The following is a 21,729-nucleotide window of genomic DNA, read 5'->3' as shown; positions in this document are numbered from 1 at the left end:
GTGTGTGTGTGTGTGTGTGTGTGTGTGTGTGTGTGTGTGTTGAGGAAACGGGCCGCCTTGTTCTGTCAACAGAGCAGTGGCTGTGAGAAGAAGGCCAGCGCGGGGACGTCATTTGTGTACAGTGTCATCGCCAGAGGAAGCTGCCAATAGGGTTCAGACCTGCTGAATGTGGACTCAATTCAGGGGCGGCGCTTGTAAAAAACTTTCACAAGAAGCAAGAACCTGCGACGCAGCTGCCGTCAGATGGAGGTCAGATGGAGAATGTCGTTTTGAAAGCTCCAATAATACATGTTCAAATAAAAAGTCCGCAGCGATACATAATTCTGTTCATCTGTGGGCCCTAATCAGATTTCTGCAATCTAGATCACGTACGGGCCCTCGGCGACCGGCACAATGGCTTTCTCTAGGGACTTCCATCCGTGGTTGTAACATTATACGCCACAGAATAATTGTCCGAGGGAATGTGTGCTTTGGTGTTTACAAACTGCATCCTTTTAAATTCCATGTGGGATGTGTAAGAAGATGTGCTGGCGAAAGATTCAAAGCAGGTGAGGCTAAAGGGTTCAGATTTGACAAAAATAAAAACGTTAAAGTGAATATACTTGTGCCTGATCTAAATAATTAGATGTACAGTATATTCCATTCTTGTGGTTTGCTATTTCAATGACAGTTGTTAACAGTGCCAAGTATCACCGTATTTTAACATTTGGCTTCTTTATTTGATCTTCCACTGCGGTTTACTCTGCGGCATTACATCCATGCATCACACGTGGTATATACAAAAAGCTCACGCGTGACTTCTTGTTTTAATTTAGACTGACCCGTCCAATAAACATTTAGACATGCTTAAATCGTTTAAATGATTCACAGGGGATTACCGAGGACGTAACCGGGCTGAGCTTTTCCGGAGCAAATTGTTATGGCGGATCAAAGGTCACGACGGTTAAAAAAAAGGGTTATTTTTCAAAGTGTTACGGATTACAGTAATCATAAACATTGTTACATGTTAAGTATTTATACTCTCAGATGACTTGACCTTCATATCTGCAGAATATATTAAAGGCCAATAACCTGAAGAGAGGATTGTTTCCACTTTGCAACGGGATATTGCTCTGATGATCATCTGCCACTTCAATTGACTGTTTAATACAGCTCAAACTTATGGAAACATGCACCTCCTCTCAAACGTACAGTGTATGTACAGTGTTACTGTCCTAGCCTGGTGATGACCTAATGAGTGTAAAGCCTCTATGGAGCAAAAGTTCCAGTGAAGTAGCTCCACTGGCCCAAAACATCTCAAAGCAATGTGCACTGACCCTCAGGAGGACTTGTTTACCGAGTAAAAAGCTAATGGAAATTCTAATAAATAATGAAAGGATACATAACATACTAGGTGTATATATATGGCGTCTTATAAGAGACCTTTAAAGGTATGTGCGTGTGAAAATATCTGGGTCCCGCAGACACAGACGAGGCTGTACGACGCTCGTGTGCCGCGTGTTCTCTGGTATCGATGTGGCAGCTGGGACAAGCTGAACATGTCTGAGGAACAGAGGACATCAACCCGGTGAAGTCAAATTTACTTGGACTTAAAAACAGGTTTCTGGTATCAGAAAAACATCTCTTATGCTCCATTTTATGTTTTTTAAGTGCATAAATATACCTTTACCAATTCAGAGAGGTAATTCACAGTGCAGGCCCACGTACTCCAGATAACCTAAATAAATGAGCGTTAGTGTATGTGATGAGTGTAGCTGCAGCTGGACACGTTGTGCATAATCTGACACTTTCTCGGGTTCACTCAGAGGTCTCGCCGCGATGCTTCCAAAAGGACGATATATAAAAAAACCGAGGAAATAGGAAGTGGCATAGCCGAGGAGACGCGCTGCACTTACAACCGGACCACGGAGGCTAAAAGTGGTTCGCCACCTGTTTCTGACATGTACCGTGGTACTTTTAGTGAAAACTTTCATTTAATATTAAGCAACTGGGCTCCACGGTAGAGCATTTTGACAACCGTTATCAATAAGTAATGTGAAGACATAAATATTCCCAAACTTCCTGGAGACAAACCACAAACAAGTTAAGGCCTTAACAGTCGCCACAACTAGCAAGAGCATCTCCATTTTATTGAGGATGAGAACTACGGGCAAACCTGAATTCACAATTTTAGTGATGAGGTATGTGATGGCTTCTTACAGTAGATAGAGGCTGTTATTGTTGCAACAAAGTCAAATACCTTGAAAACATATACACCATAATACATTAATAGAATAAAGCTGGAATTGGCATTTTGTGGATTCTGGGGCAGTTTCCCGTGTGACAAAAAGCTTGGAAATCTTCATGTTCTGAAATATCCACAGGGTGCTACTGGCACACACATCTGGATGTACCGTCACCACAGCACTCCATGGAAGCACACAAGCCACCTTGGGCTGAAGAGAGCCTTCCTATGTTCTTTAAGCACCACTCTGCATGAATAAGTACCTGTTAATAAGGCAGTTGTTTGATCTTTAAGGGTTTGATCGTTTGCATCTGTATGCTGTCTAAATAATGCCGAGCATACTTCGTTCCTAATATATGTTTGCAAGATGCAAAGTCTTACAACAGAGGAGAAAGCTCCTCTGTAAGTGAACTTAAAACGACCGCATGGGAACCCGTAGAGAACTGAAAATAAACTCCAGCACGAGACCTCTGCGGCTGTTGAGCAAATGTTTGCTTAACATATGGAGGTTTTGCCCTGTTGCACTCCCCAGTGGTTGAGAGGGCTTACTATTTCCACTCCTGTTTTTATCTTATTTTCAACAGCGCGACACGCGATATCACCCGGAGCCATTAGTCAGAAACCAGCGAGGTCAAGACACGGCTTACAGTACGGCGAAGAAGTGAGGGTTAAGAGAAGAGGCGGAGTCTGTGAATTCTTTTGTAGTTCTTAAAATGTTGTTAGGTCTTATCAGAGATTACTGGTGAGTCACTGAACACTGAGCTCCGTCAATGACACAGCCGTGAGTCAGATGATAATATGCACACGCCAGCATGGTAACACTCCTTAATGGCCGTGTAATTTCAAACACACAAATGGATTACGAAGAATATACAAACACTTGGAAAACTATGCCAAGTAAGAGTATCCCTCTTGTACCCACAACCCAACCAAGAGACTCGGTAAAGTGCATTATTAGAGCGTCAGTGGAATCAAATGAATGAATCACGGATGTCTGTCACCGCTGACAGCATATTTTAAAGCCTTGTGTTAAGACTTACAGCTGTTTGATTGTAGATGTTGAAATAGATGTATTACAATTTGAAAGAAAAAGCTACAATCATGCTGTATGGATTGCTTTTAATGTGTTGAATGTAAGAAAGAGTGTGACGTTGCAGACAAATACAAAATAGCAACATGGACGAGACATGTAATGATACAAGTAGACAGTATGAAATCCACTGCCTCAGTACTAACCCCAGCTTCCTCTGCCGCCCCGCTCAACTCTGTTTATGTAAGTCGCTCATTATGAACTGGAACGACCCTCCCGACGCGTTGCAAGAAAAAAGGCCTTTAGGCGACATGAGCCAGTCTCACGTGTCATCGGTGTTTGCAAACAGTTCAGACGAGTCAATACTTCCAGAGACCGATGCAATGGTGGGTCAAGTATAGCAGAGGACACATCACGCTAGGACCTGTGGATAGCGTGGGCAGCATACACACTGGTTTGATTGGCTGCGTTATGAGGGCCAACAATGAGACCAGCTGTGGCGATGCGATTAGTGAGGTTCTGTGACTCCAACCCATACTGATTAGTTAAACTAAGTTAAACTGACTCAAGTAGAGTCATGGGTTTTCTTGGGTCACGACAGAACCAGGTACAGAACTCGTCTCTCTGTCCTTTCCCACTGCAGAGGAGCAGCAACACCGGTGGTCTAGGCCAGGAAACGCAGATGGTCCTCTCTACAGGCATCCATCTTTGTTATCCTTCAGAAACATTAAATAGGCCTCTGCAGATGATGCATGTGTGTGTATATATTTGTGTGTGTGTGTGTGTGCGCATGTGCAGGAAAATGAGGTTCCAGGTTTTTGAAATATGAGCGAGCATCACACAGGGAATGCTATCCATAACATCCTACTCCAAGAGGCTCCTTCTGTGAGGGAGGTAGAGTGGTAGAGCAAGGCTAGCAAAGGGGGGGGGGGGGGGGGGGAGAGAGAGAGAGAGAGAGAGAGAGAGAGAGAGAGAGAGAGAGAGAGCGAGAGAGACACTACCCTAGTTACGCTGTATTTCAGTCCTGCCTCCACAAGCGGTGATTAATTCTGTCCTGAGGGGAGGTGGTGACATGACCTACTACTTCATGACTACTACGAGACATTTCTACTATATTCTAACTATTACATCCTGTCTGTTCGTGGCAAACTACTATTTGAGACAAAAGAGAAGAGTACAATAAGACTGGAACAAAAGATGTGTGATCATGAGGGTTCTGTGTGGGCAAGTTCTGGTAAGACGCCCCGTCAGAAGTGCATCGCTTCCTACTCAGTCAACATACAGAAGAGCAAAGTCTAAAGACAGCTCGGTAAAAAAAGATGGATGGAACTTGAGAGAGAATTGTGCTCAGAGCCGATATGTTTCCAAAAATAATCTAGAGTCCGACTGAAATTAGAGCTAAGCTTGATATAAATCATGTCTTTAGTTTTGAAGATTAAATGACAGAAGTTGACCTACCACACAAGTAACAAATAACAACACTATCTAAAACTTCAATGAGGGGAAAAAAAACATGGGGGGGGGGGGGGGGAGAAACTGTGTTCCAGAGCTCGACGGCTGTATCATGGACCATTTACCGGCAACGATAAAAAGCAAACATCTTGGAAGCACATGCTCTGCGTGTTTTCTTACGCATGATGAATAGAGTCCTACGATGACAAACGATGACAATAAAACAAATTAATACATTTTAGAAGACAGCCAACCGGGGACATCTTAGTCCCTTATAATGTCATCCAGATCCTGAGGCGTTTCCAAACCAGGAAGATACAAAAGTCCCCCAGCATTGGTTCTCTCTGGGGTCTCCTCTCAGCTGGATGTGCCAGAAAGGAATTAAGATCTCTAAACCAACTTATCTGGCTCCCTTCAATTTGAAGAATCAGCGAGTTTTCAAAGCTCAGTCTGCATGTTCAAGCCACCCTGCAAGAGAAATACATTTCTGCCACTTGTATCCATCAACTCGTTCTCTCCGTCACTACCCCAGTATCCTTATTCTTACGTTAATCATCCTGGATCCACCGTTCAGTCGTTTGAAAGCTCCTTTCTAGTACCTTGTCCTAAGATTTCACTAGGACGATGAGCACTGTGACACATCTCTACAAAAAGATTCTGCATTCATATGCCAAATCTGTAGGCAACATTTTGGTATCTGAAGCGTTCTGGTTTGCGTTTGCAGTCAATGTAATATCGACCAATTAGATTCAAGCAGGTAAACAGTCGCATCGAGAGCAAAAGAGGCAGAACGCATTGAACGAAAGGCAATCTCGGAACCCACCGACTATTGTCTGACAAATAAAATGTTCATTAGCTTAAAATTTGCTTGAAAACAGACTACTTGGGAAAGAATCTGGTCGCACAAGTCGTCTCTCAACTCTTGTGTCGTATCTTAAGAGCAGGGCACTGAAAAGGAAGTCTTAGCCCGGATCCACAGGTTACATAAGGAGTGAACCCCAGAAATATAGCCCATTGCCCCCAGAGGCTTATCGTCTTAAGGCTGATAACCGACCGGTTCTGAGATTGTGCAACACCCCAATAACTTAAGCACACTATGTCACAACACTGAAGAGCTATATCGACCGAGTCCAACAACAGAGCCTTTTGAATCTCACATCAATCTATCCCTGGACCATTGCCCTGGGGAGCTTTCTGATTATCTGTAACTTTCGGCAAAAAGATAAAACTTGCAGGTGTTACAACTTGCCTCCTCCACAGAGGCTGTGGAGTCGAGTTCAGAAGTTGCTTAAGTGTTCCTTCCACACCGTCCAGTAATATCCCCAGTCGAGGAATACGCAATCCTACTCCCCTGCTGAGAAGCCCCCACTCCTCGGCCGGACTGGCTGAATCGTGTTGAGGCAAACCAAAAGTCTGTCTTCATGAATTCCCCACACAAGTTTTTGCTTCTGCAACAACAGAAGCTGCAATCCGTCTGGATTCCACATTCTTGTCATTCAGAAACCTGAAAGCCTCCCTCAACAGTGGGTTCTACTAACAGGTAATCAGGCCAAGACAGACACCAAAGACCTTCAGGCCACAACTCTTGGGTATCATCAACTTCCAACAAGTCGTGAAAATAAGTCTTGCAGAGGCGAGAATTGGAGACTTTATGCAAAGGGCCCTCAGCCAGACATTCCCAGTTCACACTCGCAGTACATTTGGGTTCATCGGCTTTGGCTAAAGCAATAGCGTACTTGCTCCAGCTCCTTCCACAACAAAGAGGTGACATTTCACATCTCAAAGCCACTTTTAAAAGCCATAGGTCAGCAGGCCATGGAGTCCACCTTGGCCCATCACCCATTTGGCAACACACTAGTCTCCTACACCTAACACTTGGATGGGGTAACCCACATGGCATCAGCCCCATGCCACTTGTTGGGGCTGAGACTTACCAGGGACCAGGCACAAGGGACCTACCTGGAAACTCCTGCTCAAGGGCTGGGTGCAGGAAGAGGCCTTTGTTTCCCTATTCCGGATGAGGTTTCTCTTTTCCCAAAACACAAATTTATAGAGATCTTTTGATGACTTTTAGTTTGGCCCCTCAAATGGGAAGAATTTAGCTTGAGAGATCCGACCTAGGTTGTTGTCTCCAACAACACTGTTCCTATATCACAACCCTCCATATCAGCACCACCACTACTAAAAAGTAGTAAAATATGTTGACAGTTTATGATCCCCACTGTAGTTAGAGCTCAGCTTTGAAACCTCCCCCTTTTGACTCTTTAACAATCATAGGAGACCTGTTGTGTACAACTGTATATTTCAGAGTGCAGATGAAAAGAGCCCTCCATGTGTATGTGCATGATGGGTATAGATCTGTGTAAAAAAAAGAAAGAAGCAAAACTGCCTTTTCTGATTGAGGCAGAAGCTGCAGTGCTTATTTGGGTAAAAATGTACATTCATTTCAGTTAGAGGTGCAGAGGATGGAATAAATTAGCAATAGCACTGTAAACTGGCTCCAGTAGGTTACCTGGTTTGGAGCTCTTGCAGCAGGCTTGTCCTGGTGGTTGGCAAGGATGAGGAAAGGCAGTGTGCAGAGCTGCGGATGCTGCAGGGCCGAGTGGAGCTCGTTACGCGCTGCCTCAAGGTCCTCATCCGACGAGGCACTGTCCAATACGAAGACTACACCCTGTGACCCCTGGTAGTAACGACTCCAATATTTCTTGATGTGGTCTGCTCCTGTAGACGAATATGGTTCCGTTAAATGTGTCATTGTAGTCATTGTCATATATGATGTTACCGTTGTCATGTGAAAATCTCCTGATGACAAATGATACAAAACATAATAATCTCATAATTATCAGTTTGTAAATAGACTTTCTCCAACACAAAAACATTTCCATTAAATTCATAATTAGCACTGTCTGCAATCAATCTGAAAATAAAGTATTAAACGTTAGAAAATATTGAAACAGAAATCCATTCTGGAACATTATAAGACATAGAACAAAGCACATCAAGACAATGCCTAACAAAACAGATTTGACAAATATAATAAGAATGCCGTGTTCCCACCAAACGCCAAGCAAATATTTGTGTTACTACATAATGACGATATAACTACATAATGATTCAGATTTGTAAAAAGTCTGGATTTCATGCTTTGTTACGTCTGTAAGTCAAGAAGACGAGCAAACGACTTTAAAAATGCTAGTTTTGTGAATGGAGTTTGGATCGATTGGTGCTAGGCTATGCTAACATTGCATCCGCTTCATCAATACAGAAAATAACGTAAGCCAATACGCAAATGGTGTGAAATTCGCCTATCCGCCTCATTCCAGTTGCATCATCGCAGAGCGCGGATTGGTGTCTATTTGCGTCTTTGTTTTGGCTTTTTATGTAACCGTGTCGCACGAAGACTATTTGCTACACGTGTTTTAGGTAAAACCAAAACCACTAAGATTTGTTGTGTGAATGTCAAACTACCTATTTCCCTGAGAAATTTCTCAGCCACTTCTCAAGTCGTTCTTAAGACACACAGTGTAGTGTTTTGACAGTAGAGTGGATCTCCAAAGTCCTTAAAGTAAAGACACACAAACATTTGATTATTTGAAAGTAGCCTGGGCTGATTTTCAAAACCACACTGACACCGTGAGTTCACAGTAAGCTCCATATGGTTCCTTTTAGTGCGCTAATTTGGAGCAAGAACATCCGCTCACACAATGGTTTAGTTCACAGTAACTTTATTTGTTAGTGTAAGTAAATTGTGGAGGAGACCTACGTGCTCACAGAATGAGTCAGTCCAGTCCAGTTTGCTACCACCTCCCTTTGCTTCCACTGCCGGCCCCTCCTTTCGCCTACAATGTAAGGACACTTTGCTCAGGATCTGGCTAAATCCCACCTGCTTCGTAGGACTGGTAGATGGTAACCCCAACCACGAAACCATTTCTCACCTGAAGGAAAACACTTAGCGGGGTCAGTTCACTGCTTGGGACTTTTCCTAACAGGCTAATTCCAGGGCAATACTCTCACAGTTAATACTATTTTTTTTTCAATCAAAAACTTTTAAAAAAGGAATCATTTATGTACTGGAACTGCAACACAAAGTATAGTTGAACGTCTTGCTCACCCTCATTACAAGCATGTCTCCCACCATTCCTTCTTTACCCAGCAGTGATAAAAAGGATAGTTTCTCATTTTTATGGCAAAGCTGTCATTATGTTACTATTGAGTCCATGAAAAGAGAAAAAGAAAAAAAAAGGTTCTTCATAAGGTTAGGAATGACTGCCAGATGACAGCTTCTGCTGTCACCCTCTCTCCATTGAGCTGACACACTCACTCAACACCACAGAGCCATGATACGCTAGTCACATCCTCCGTGTTACTCATGCTCCTTAGGACATCTTGCTCCTCTTGTGACAACTGGAATCCATTGTGACTGACTGACCACAAGCTGACCACAGCTGCTGATCTACTTCATTGAGGAATCTACAAATTTCCAGCCAACAGAAGTTGAGTAAAAAAAAATTTGCTCAAAAGATAGATGTAAAGTGCAGAAGTAGTATCGCAGGTTATCCTCAACATGGAATCACAATAATCTGGTTTTCATTTTATTTGCCCATTCAGAAACAGTACGGACATTTTCCTCATTAGTAAGGCATCTCAAATACACCACAGTATTGTCTATTGTAGTTTCAGATTGAAATCTTCTAAAATATAAAAAAACACATCTTGTCAACTGGTCTTACACTTTAAAAACACTTCATTAACTCAGTTAAATCAGTTTACTGCTTTAACTGTCCTTTCCACAACATGTTCTCCATTAAACTGCTCAAAATGTTTGTTCTACGCACTCATCGAGCTTGCCAGCACCGCATCAACACAACTACAAAAGGGTCCTGTCACATTGCATGCGCAAGTATGTGCATTTGCTTTTTACAAGGTGGTACTTTCTCTGGTTAAAACGATCCTTCTCCGCCTGGTGAGGTTACTTCTTTTGCAATCTGGTGAACTGTTGTTGTGTTATTGTTGCTCACGGTAAGGTAACTGCCAAGCAAGTGACGAACTGTGAGGCTGGCAAATGTTTAAAGCATCACGAAGTGCTCTTGGTGACATTTACCTCCCTTCCCTCGTGCTCTCCCTCCCTCTCGTCTTTCCTTCCTCCCCACTCATTCTACTCACACCTCTCACTGGAGTGGAAAGCTATCAGACAAAGTGGCACTTGAGAGATTGAGTAGGAAGTTTCTCTCATCTTTGCCTGGAAACGGTGGAATGTCCGTCACGTCTCGTTAGCAGCTTCTGCCACCTATTGGCCTGACGGGAGGACTTCCAAACATGACGTCATGGTTCTTGGGGGACGCTGGCAGACCGGCTACATATCATTAATCAAATAAGTGCACTGTGAGTAAGACCTCATTCCTCTGCTCCCTTTTCACCTTTCCTTTCTACTTCTCCGCCACTGAACACCTTTGTTTATCAAAAGCCAGTGATGAAATGAATTATAAAAAGGTAAATGTTTTATACTTTCAGAGTTCACTGAGACGTAATTATCCAAAAGGTCAACGGCGCAGCAGTGAAAGGCTTACTGACCCGGTCAAGTACAGACTCATCCGTAGGAAGCCTCATTCGTTCACTACACGGGTTTCTGACCGTATGAAATAAATAACGAATGGCTCTAGCTAAATCAATTACCCAACCGAATCATCATGTTTTGGGTAATTACGCAAGCACATAATCAGGGAAATATGAATGATCTCCTTGATATCAAGGTATCACACAGTACGGTTGGATGCACCTGAAAGGAAGAATCTACGACTGAACGCTTTCAAGGTTTTATAATGATGCATACGATAGGACTTCCATTTCCCACAATCACCTTCAACATCCTTCTCCCTCGCCGGGACTTGATACATTTAGGTTGAATGTGTAGTAGCAGAGAGCAACAAAGCAAGCTATTGTGTTAGCAAGGGCAAGAGAGCAATTATTGCCAGTGAAGGGCAAAACTACCATGAAACATATCTTATAACAACAGAGATACCGGCTACAGAAACATATGGAGCATACGGGGAGATAGGTTTGGGCAGCCAGGGATAAATACCTGTCGGTGTTGCGGTCAAATCTCCATTATAGGCAGACAAACTACACTAACTATCTATGGCAAGTGAACAACGTAGCTTTAGCTAACGTGCATGTATTTATTTGTAGCCTGTTGTGTTCACTTTTCTCTAGTTGTGTGTTCAACAACCAGCAATATAACCAAGCTACACTGTAACAAAAATTATAATACTGGTAAGTGACAACAGCTAGGGGAAGGCGATGGTTGTGGTTATAACGTAACTGAAACATCATGAGAACTCATTTTTTATGTTTTCCTAATGTAAACTAAAGAGCCCATGAGGTTGAACTTCATTGGCTCGATGTCGCCACTGTACATAAACATTCTGATGATGGCCTTGAGGCGAGACTGACCGGGTAGAGATGTGAACCTACGTCACTGAAGCCTTAATGACATACAAACTACAGCGATAGAAGATGCCGGAGCAATGTCCTTCTTGCTTCTGGCGCAGCACCATTAAAACTCCAACCAGAGACAAAACACAGCCCGGTACCAGCAAAGAAGGGTGCTGAACAATACTGCAGCAATTGCACAATTAATGGCGACATCCAGATATATATGTTAATAATCACGGCAATGTCTAAGCATTCCTTCCACTGCGTCTGTGTGTTTCTTGGCAAACGTTGAAGAACTACACTGCTCGGCTTAAGAATGATAATTTGTTATCACTAAATTATTGCATTTTTTATGGCCCTGTGTGTCTCTTGTGAAACCTTGCCAGGTATATGTAGAAACCGTTTTATAAAAACTAACAACGGCACTTAGCCCCTTAAAATCCCTGTAAATCACTGCCTCTGGTGGCTCACTGCTTATTGTGGCTGCATTACATAATTGTCTACTGAGGCTACCCTTGGCCAAAGAATTCAGAATATTTTGCTGTTCCATAATGGCTTTAATCCCTGCTGGAGTTCAGCTATGGGGTATTTTCCCTTACGGTTTGAGGGAATAAGCCTTAAAACTCAATGTTTACCACCAGTGTTTGGTGATTTTTAATTGGTTATCCTATTTAACTTCACCACAGCTCTCCTGATGATATCTGAGACAGATATCTACACGTCTAGACAGTAGCAGTACACTAGTGGACTGGGTACAGTGCAGACTGAATATTTAGGAGCTGTTAGTTCTGTAACGAACCGTTGTCGATCCGTGATCCGTAGGGATCTGGCCCTCGCGGTTTGGCACGCATGTGAACCGTGGATTAAATACACAGTTTAACCACCAAGGCGGAAAATTTACTGAGCATTATTATCGGCCAAAATTCAATAAAAATATGCGATCAGGACATCGGCATTCATGCTTTCTGTTCGCAGATCTCTGATATGTTATGTTATAAACAACAAATCTGTGTTTAAATTGACAGGAGAGCTAGCAACGTTAGCAGCAACGTTAGCAGCACCGCTAACGGCTAAAGAAGGGTTCTGTTCAGTTAAATGATGATGCGTTCAGGCTTTGTTCAATAGAAACGAGTATTGGGCGAAGGTAAATTGTTATGTGTTCACATGTAATCTGTAGATGTAGTGTTGGTGAGAAACTTGAATAAATCCGGTTGTTTGAAGGAAACATAAATAGATATTAGAGATGAACTATAACCTGTTTACACTAACTATAAGTAGATTATAATACATCATCAAAACTACTGATGACAAGATCTGTTTTAATCAGTAAAATACAATCTTATTTCCTTATCATTTGAATTGTGTGTTTTTATGATTAAAAAATATCATAGATAACTATAAAAGAAAAGGATAATATTTAGAATATTTGATTATTTTTTTTGGTTGAAATGATTTTTGGGACGATGGCAAAAAAAAGATATATTCTGGAGTCTTGTAGACCAGCTGCTAAAAGAAAACAAACAACAAAGGGATCTGCATCTGCCAATATGGATTGTAACTGTCAAGGAGACATGTGTAATTGCTTATTCTCGAGTTTATATGGTACCGTATGTGGTGCCTCAATGTATCGTATTTCGTCATGTATGTCGTTAAGTAACAGGCCACACCCAGAGTTGGCGTGGGAATATGACCATGGCATTGTGGGAAGCAGAAGCAGAGAGGAGTAAATGACCACAGGTTAAACTGATTCTGCATGTGGTCCAAGAGGTGCACACGGTAAAGTGTTCATTTGTACATATATTTGTGTATATTGTTGTTTTTAAGTCTTTAAGTTTAAATGTGTTGCATTTTTTGAGATTGTAGTTTGTAGTTTATGTCATTATTAATGTGCTAATATGTGCTAACAACGTGTGCTAGAAAAAGTCCCTTTGTCAACAGACATTTGCCTGAGAGACTCCACAGGAGCTCGCAATTTACGTAAATATGTTTACGTTTTGTTTGTAGTTTTCACGGTGTCTGAGGTGGAAAGAGAGAGCGAACGGCAAATAAAGTTCATCAAAGACATCAGTACGAAGCGTCGCCATTTTTGTTGGACCAGTGTAGCTACATGGATCATGAATGATCGGCAACTAGTATCGGCAAGCTCTAAAAGTTACATTCCTTCTTTATTGCTTATCCGTTTTATGATTTGTTGCGCCCCCAGTAGCTGGAAACATTTTTCTCATGCTCCCTACATAAGAAAAATATGAATTAATGAAATTTCTGAGGATATTACACTGCGGGACAGAAAACAACTATATGATCTGTGACGTCAGACAGTAACCCTCTCTGGGATCACATGGACAGAAATGTGATCCTATGAAAACACCTCGGCCGGCCCATCCCTCCCTCCATCCCTCCCTCACTCACTTAACTCAAAGCAAGACCTTTTTCAACACTCTATAGCAAATGAAGTCAACCTGCAACACGGAGTGTGATTGCTTATACATGTGAATGTTTAACATGAAAGCATGGTTTGAAGTTTGGGAGGAATAAAACTTTATGATTATGGATGTGATATGCTTCGTAGACATTTGATGATTCATGGCGTTTGCGCAGCCAACTGCTACAGGCCACTGTTGTGCGAAACACTTAGCAGGGCTACCACTCATTACTGATGCAGCCTGCGTTCCCCGTTTCTTACTATTGGGTTGTCAAACAGGTAAATTTTCTGAAGTTTTGCACTTTGCTAAGTCAAACCCTAAGTTGTAGTTCTTAACGGGCTGATTAAATCAAATAATTGTTCGATTTATTATTCAATCAAATGTTAGAAATATTACTTGGGTCCAGCTTTAGTTTTTCTTCTTCTTATGAGACAGTAAATAGATCATTTGTGGTTCTTGGACTGTTGCTGGGCTAAAAACAAAGAAGCTATTTTAAGACATCATCTTGGAAATTGCAACAACTATTTTTAACTATCTCTGACATTTTTATAGAAAAAACAATAAGTCAATAAAAATAAATTGTAAATTTATTCGAAAATGAAAATAATTGTTGCAACTGTAGTAGTTTTCAAAAGTGCTGAAATTGAGAAGCAAGCAGAGTACTGTGCCAGAAGCTAGCCCAGAAGTGTTTATATGCAGATCTATGTATTGATAAGCTCTATTTAGGTCTGTTGAGGGATACCATACACAGGGAGAAAAAGTGAAGCTCAAAACATATTGTGAAAGGTCAGAGAACAGTAAAAACATTAGGGCGCTCTGGAAGTCATGATGCCACTCATGCACGAAGGAGAGAAAAGCAGACGTCTTCTGGTTACACAAACAAGTGGCAATTATGTGTCAGTGATCAGGTTGCTTTATTTTTTCTTTCTTTTCCAAAGTGAAACTATGAATGAATAAACAAAACTTTTGAGGCAACTGCCAGTAAAACATAAGCAAGCAATTACATTGCAAAACAAATGAAAAGCAGATGAAGACATTCTGGATTCAGATTTTCTTTTCGATTGTGTTTAATGTTTTTCTGAAGTCGTCTGCAAACTCAAACAGCTTGCGATGGTACACAGTTGAAACCTACTACCCTGCATCTCCATTTGGTCAGAGTTAGGCTACTGTTGAGGCTTGTTTCCGTGTGTTGTTGGGTATCGATGCAGGTATGGTTTCACATTCACAGTCGGCTCCAACCACTTTCTCACACATTTCTGCCTCCTATCGTTCATGCTATCTGCCGTTTACCTTGAACAAAACGCAAACATGTTAATAATCACGAGATTTTTTTTCCACTCTTGAAAGTTGAAACACAGAGCAACCCCGCTTTGAAGATTTCCTAACGAAAAACAGAGCAAAACAGCTACAATACGCTGATATGGGGGGGCTGGGACTAGTGAGGGAGGTAATAAAAGTAATAAAAGTGGTAATAAAAGTTTGCTTACTTCATTGAGGAACGAGCTGGAGCGAGGTGGGAAACACTTCAGCTGTTGAGACAGACATCAACCTGCCGCCTCAGCGGTGTCTGTTTTTAAAGTAAATGGAGTCAGAGTCCCTCTCATCGCGGCACATATTACTACCAGAGATTAATAAGTTGTGTTTGTGTAAATAATTGGGCTTTCGCCGCTCTTTGCCCCTCCTCCGTTCCATCTAGTTAGCCGTTATCATCACGCGCCACTGGGGCAGATCATCGTGGCCTTTCTGTACCTGTTCCAACCCACATATAGGCTGCTGTGCCCGGATAATAATATCAAGAGCATTGCCTATGTCCTCGTTGTCATTGAAATCTTTAAAGATAGAATACTTGGAAGTTCTTGAACGTATTTGAAATTTTGACTTCAAAAGTTGGTTTCAAGACATTTATGTGGCGTCTATTATAGTATCTATAATGTGCATTTCACCCACCATCAACAACCAACCCAACATCAAATAGGTAATATTCTTAAATGAGGCCTCAAATAGAGATCAGTTACGCGTCTGCTTTAATCCTCAGTAGATCATCTACAAAATGATTTGCCCTTTTTGTCAAATCTTTTCCAATGCAAAGGAAAGGCCTCCCTGTGGGGCAGAGCAACACACACACTGTGGTCCTATCTGATAGTAATAAGAACCACATTGGGGTCTGCCATGACTGCGGTGTAGTGGGACGTGCTCACGTGCTGTCTTTGCCTGTTGGTGGTCACAGACAACTGGTAAATGTTCTCCGTATGTGTAGGACTAATGGTGGATGGTAACATGGGTTCCACATGTGTTCAAATTTACACAAATCTCTACAGGCGGCAACTTCCGGTTCTGGAAAGTGAAGCCGATTGCAGAAGTGCCTTAAACTTGCACTCTTCCTAATGGCCATCAGGCGGCGACTCCTCTGGTTGCAAAAAGAAGTCAGATTGTATAGAAGAAATGAGAAGATGACTTCTCGCTTGATTTATTACCTCCACCTCCCCCATTTAGAGTCTAATTGACGATAAAGCAGAATATATTCTTGAGGGCGTCGCTAACTTGTGATTGACAGGTCGTTTCACATAAACCTTTAAGTTGGCTAATTAAAACAATTTATTTCACTATAAATTGTCGGAATTCCAGAATACTGGAATATATAGATATAGAGAGTGACAAACACTGATTAAAGGACACGGCATGTGCAAATATCTACCACTCAAAAAAAGCCTCAACAGCAACGAGTGGTGAATATTAGCACCACTTCTTCATCAGCTGTCGTTGTGTGGCATGAATGCACACTGTGAAATGGCCCGTCTAGACTTGACATCATGTCACTGTACAGACGTATATACACACACACACACACACACACACTTTTGATAGATTCCTCCCCCGTGTCCCCGGAGGAGCCCTTCCCACCTAATCCCCGTACCTGGCACCAGCTGGGTAGCAAACATCTGCCAGACTTAAGATGGCCAGATGCAAAATACTCAATGTCGACCTACTTAAAAGACGTTATTGCACTTTATTCACATGAGTACAAAGAGCTCTGCATGCTGATCAAATAAACATGAAAATCACACAGTTCTATCTGGGTATCCATTTGTTTCTCGCTGCATTTTCTGATCACATCTAACTAAGGAATACGAGGTGAGGACTCGCGTCTCGTGTTATGATAGGTGGCTGTGGTAGAGCCCGAGATGATTCTCCACGTTCCACCATGTTTCCGTATGACCGTATTTCTAAAAACAAGGTGGATTTATTCTAAAAAGCATCAGTGATATGTGAATGTTTTTTTCGTGTTGCAGGGAGTTGACTTCTCTGACAGAGGACAGACTCTGGTGCAAGTCCACACACACTCTGTCCTTTAGCGTGCACATGTCGGATTTCTGTTTTGTTTCTCAAATAGTCTGCCGTTCAGCTGTGGACACCGATTTATTTAGACTTATTTATTTCAGCCTAAGCTTGGGTTGGACTTTGGGTTTGAATTATTTCTGTACTTTCATCCTACCACATCGCTGTCACAGAGATACTAAAGGATCTAAATGGTTTTAACTGGGTTTTTCTTAATCCTTTACTCGAATTAAGGGAACTGGGTTTCTCGCTTACATTGTCACTAAGAAACGGCTGACAATAACTCAGTTATACACAGGCATGTAAACACTGAGGGACAAGTCCTGCCTGGTAACGAATGTCCGGCGGAGACGGCTATGTAATGTGTTGAAATCATTAAACAAGGACAGCTTGACTGGAGTGAAGATTGCAAAGAGAACAAATAATGGCACGATCCGGAAGAGGAACTAACAACAGCAACCAGAGGAGAACAAAACGAAAACAAGACAGCAGGGACCTCGATGACGAATGCATGAGACAAACATGTAGCCCGGTCTGGATCGCTGCAGCCACCAAACATCATAAGCTGCTTTGTGTCTCTGGTTTAAAAAAAGACAGTTTGCACTTGTGACAATCTGGCCACACGACACGAGTGTTCAGGGTTCAGAGCCTGCATCTTTAGAATAAGACCTGGCTCTTATGACGACTCCCAGTGCTACGTTAGCTAACCTTTGCTACGTTTACACCTAGCGTCCACACTACCTCAACGCTTTACGACCCCTAAAACGAAGACGTTTGAAAAACGCTGCTGGCGCCATTTAGGATTGAAACCTCCCGGGTTGCGTTTTAGTCTGGACGGGCAGTTTTAAAAACAATGAAGCAGTAAACATTGTAAACATGAGTTTATGGTCTCACGCTCTAGTTTCAAGTCTTCTTCAATACAGCATGATGTTCATTTAGTAAATTATGGTCCATTTAGAGTCAAATAGACCATAAAGCAGGGTATGCTTTAGGGCGGGCTTACTGTGATTGACAGGTTGCTGCTGTTACCAGAGCTGTACACGACGTATCTAGTCATTCCTCGGCAAATATGGTATTTGGTCCGTTCATTGGTTATGAAAAAAACAACATGGCGACGGTCGTAATCCAAGATGGCGACGGCAAAATCGCCCAAGTCGAGGCTTCAAAATGGTATTCCACCAAACCAATGAGTGACATCACGATAACTACGACAAACTTCTTATATTCAGTCTGTGCTCCTTCAATGATTCGTCCCCCATCACACGATCATTGAACCAAAGGTAAACAAACATCAGCCTGTATTTATCTATGCATTTATAATTAATTATATATAAACTACACATAAATAATCAGACTCGCACTGCCAAGCAAACAGCAAGGATGGAATAACTCCATATCAAAAGTGAGGAAGCAATTCATGACTTTTAAATGCTTCACCAAGCGGAGCAAATTAATGGAAAATAGCCATCTTACAAGCGTTTTGTGCCTTAAATGGTTTATCCGACACGACGTCTCAGACTGTAAAGGGAGAATAGCTCATTGACATTCAATGGGCTTTTTCGGTGGGACAGGAAGGAAGGAAGTAGATGGGAAGTGCTTCACTTCTTCAAGCTTCTCAACGAGCGCTTCTTCCCTTGGTTTAGTCAAGGCTGAGTGAAGAGAACAAGCCACATGAGTATTGTGTAAAACAAGTTCATTTTTGGGAGGTGGGGGTGTCACGAATTCATACAGACGTCTGTGCGTCACATCTTGTATCATTTTTCTGCATCATCGATGCAGTGCAAAATAACAAAGCTGGACCGGGTATGTTTGCTTGTATTAAAGCGATAGGGGGAAAAGGGGAGGAGAGAAGAAAAAGAAAAAAAAGAATGCTGACAGAAGCATTGAGTAAGTTACAAACGGTGCAGAAAAAGCAGCTGCTTTAATCAGAAAACGATTTAAGAGAGCCGATTGTGAAAACTGACCGGCAGGACATTACGCAAGAGCACCGACTCCGCATTTACGTCATTTACGCTCAAACCAAACCAAATATATCAGTACTTCACCGTAGATGGGGACCCAATCTGATACCGTGCTCTAAATAAAAAAGGAGAAGCATCGCGTTCTTGTTTTCACCACGTCAAACCCGTCCATAACAGACGGCACCACGAATCGCACAAATTATTTTGCTCTGTGTATTTACAAGAAAAAAGGAGCAGGGAAGAGATGGTCCAAGCAGGGGGAGTGTGTGTGTGTGTGTGTGTGTGTGTGTGTGTGTGTGTGTGTGTGTGTGTGTGTGTGTGTGGGGGCAAACAGTGAAGAAAAACCAACAGATTTCATCATCCTTTGCTGTTGTTTACAGCCAATACTAACTTATCTAAATCAAACGCGTCATCCGTGGGACCAGTGTTTTTCCAACCACAATAATGTCCCACCAGACCGGCTTTGAATCCAGAAAAAAAAAACTCTTTTGAAAACCCCCCTAATGCGCCCTGTCCAAATTTGGTAGCACCCTCGTTGGTGGTCCCCCGGTGCCTCTTTGTGTGTGTGTGTGTGTGTGTGTGTGTGTGTGTGTGTGTGTGTGTGTGTGTGTGTGTCTGTGTGTGTTTTTTTCATCTTTTCAAGAGGCTGTGATGGGTGTCCCTTCAAAAACATGCACCGCACCTGTCATGTGCCTATATGGTGCGCGGAAAACAACATAAATTACTTTCACCCTCAACAACACAATACTGTTTTTTTTTTTCTTTTCTTGTGTCGCTGAGCTGCTGGAGGGGGAGACGGGACAGCGCTGATTTAAAATCCCTCTTCCAAAGACTCCCTTTAAAGGACTGCAAGCCTCCCCGCTGCATTCGCTCTGTTTACGTACGTCCACCCCGACATCTCTCTCGTCTGTGCTTATTAAACGGCTTCCTCGAGTGCTGTGCGTTTCCAGGAATAACAGGGTGCAGATTGAGCGGGCCACTTCAGAACACACTAACAAGGTCTGACGTCCGTGACCGAAAGGTGTGATGCTACCGGAGGTAAAAAAACAAAAAACAAAAACAAACATGCTTCTGCATCCCTGGTGTACACAGTTAATATCGACAGATGAGATGATAACAGGACAAGCTTTGTTTATCTGAATGAAAAACATGTTTTTATGCTGCACGTCTGTATTGTGTAATTTAGGTTTCCTGATTTTGCTTTGCTAATAGAGGATCAAAACACGCCACCCACATACTGGGAGATAGAACACAGTGACGATAAGGTAGCAACAAACTAATGAAATAAATTAGATCAAATCGTATAATAATGCTACTTTACCTGCAGAGGTACTGAAACTTTCATGACTGCAGAAATAGATAAATTTGATTTCTTAGTGTAAAAATGAAATGAATGCCTTTTATATCCTAATATGTTAAGCTGCAAATAAACAGCAACTCAGTCTTCTCTACTTGCGACTGCTTTTAAATAATTATTCCATTGCGAGTTGTTGTTATGTTGCATTGTGTTTTTTAATTGAAGTTTTAGTTGAACATGCTAACGTCTAGTTTGGGTACAGGCGCAAACCTCTGGTTCTGCCGAGTGAAGCCATTGCAGAAGTGTCTTTAAAGCTGCATTCTCTCTACTGACCATCAGGGGCGACTCCTCTGATTGTATAGAAGTCTATGAGAAAATGACTACTTCTCTCTTGATTTATTACCACAGTAAACATTGTAAACATGAGTTCATGGTCTCAATCTCTAGTTTCAAGTCTTCTTCAATACAGCATGATGTTCATTTAGTAAATTATGGTCCATTTAGAGTCAAATAGTCCATAAAGCAGAGTATGCTTTAGGGCGGGCTTACTGTGATTGACAGGTCGCTGCAGCTACCAGAGCTGTATACAGCGTCTCTACGTCACTCCTCCGCATTCCAAATATGGTAACTTCCATTCACTGGTTGCCAAACAGCTAAAATGTCGACAGCCGTAATCCAAAATGGAGACGGCCAAATCGGCGACCTCGAGGCTTTGAATCGTCAGTCTACAAACCGATTGGCGACGTCACGAGGACTACGTCCACTTCTTATATTCAGTCTATTGTTAGGTCGATATATATTTCACCTCACAGACTTACACGACAAAGGAGGAACTTCGTCATATTAAATTCTGAAAGCATTGCAGGCTGGGGCTGGGCATCTTACCTCCGAGTTCTTTTACATTCAGGATGGCGTTTGAAAATGGCACTGCTTTGATGCTGAAACCTGAGGGGAGACAAATGAAAAGCCGTTGTTGCGGTGACATAAAGAAATTGTGTTTGTGTGTGGACGGCACATGTTGAGAGTCATGAGAATCGACTTGTCGGCTGGCTTGCTTTTCATTAGTGGAAAACATAGCTCAAAGAAATCGGACTTGCAGTTCCCCCCGGATATCTGGTGTACCTTTTTTTTTCCTTCAAAACCACCAGCTGGTGAACACGCAGGAGGACTGACAACATATTTGTGTTGTGAAAGCGAAAGAAAAGAGTCCTTTGTGTGGTCCCGACTTAGCAAAACAGAAAAACAAAAAGTGTTTTGTTCTGCATTGGGAGTTGGACGAGGATAGAGCTAAAGTGCTACCACGTATTACGTGGTTTGTTTCTGTGGTTGCATGCGGTGGGAAATAGTAAAGAAACCCGCTGGAGGAAAGAGATTTAATGATGCACAAATTATGCTCCAAACTGTCTCGCTGGGAATTTGTTTCCTGGAAACGTTCACAAACAGGAGGAGGGATGGGACAGACAACCGATTATGATTTGACTAAAACATCTGAATTATCTGCTAAATGTGGTTTTTAAGCACATTACGACAGCGCAAAACCATGAAGTAAGGAGTGGGGGGGGGGGGGGGGGGGG

The 21,729-nt window shown here is 42.3% G+C and overlaps 1 protein-coding gene across 1 annotated transcript in view; it reads right to left on the bottom strand.

Moving 5' to 3' along the window:
* LOC116388596 (ADP-ribosylation factor-like protein 15) overlaps positions 1–21,729 on the bottom strand; it is a 98,476-nt gene that overhangs the window by 39,422 nt on the left and 37,325 nt on the right. Inside the window, exons 3-4 of the mRNA XM_031856615.1 lie at positions 21,041–21,100; positions 7,219–7,427 (exon numbers count right to left, since the gene is read on the bottom strand). Of these exons, the coding sequence (XP_031712475.1) occupies positions 7,219–7,427; positions 21,041–21,100 (269 nt within the window). The remainder of the gene's footprint in view (positions 1–7,218; positions 7,428–21,040; positions 21,101–21,729) is intronic.

Source organism: Anarrhichthys ocellatus, unplaced genomic scaffold (genome assembly GCF_004355925.1).
Source record: "Anarrhichthys ocellatus isolate YVR2014 unplaced genomic scaffold, GSC_Weel_1.0 scaffold17, whole genome shotgun sequence".
Taxonomy (NCBI): domain Eukaryota; kingdom Metazoa; phylum Chordata; class Actinopteri; order Perciformes; family Anarhichadidae; genus Anarrhichthys; species Anarrhichthys ocellatus.
The sequence above is the reverse complement of the archived record's forward strand: the minus strand, read 5'-3'. Positions and strand labels throughout refer to the sequence as shown.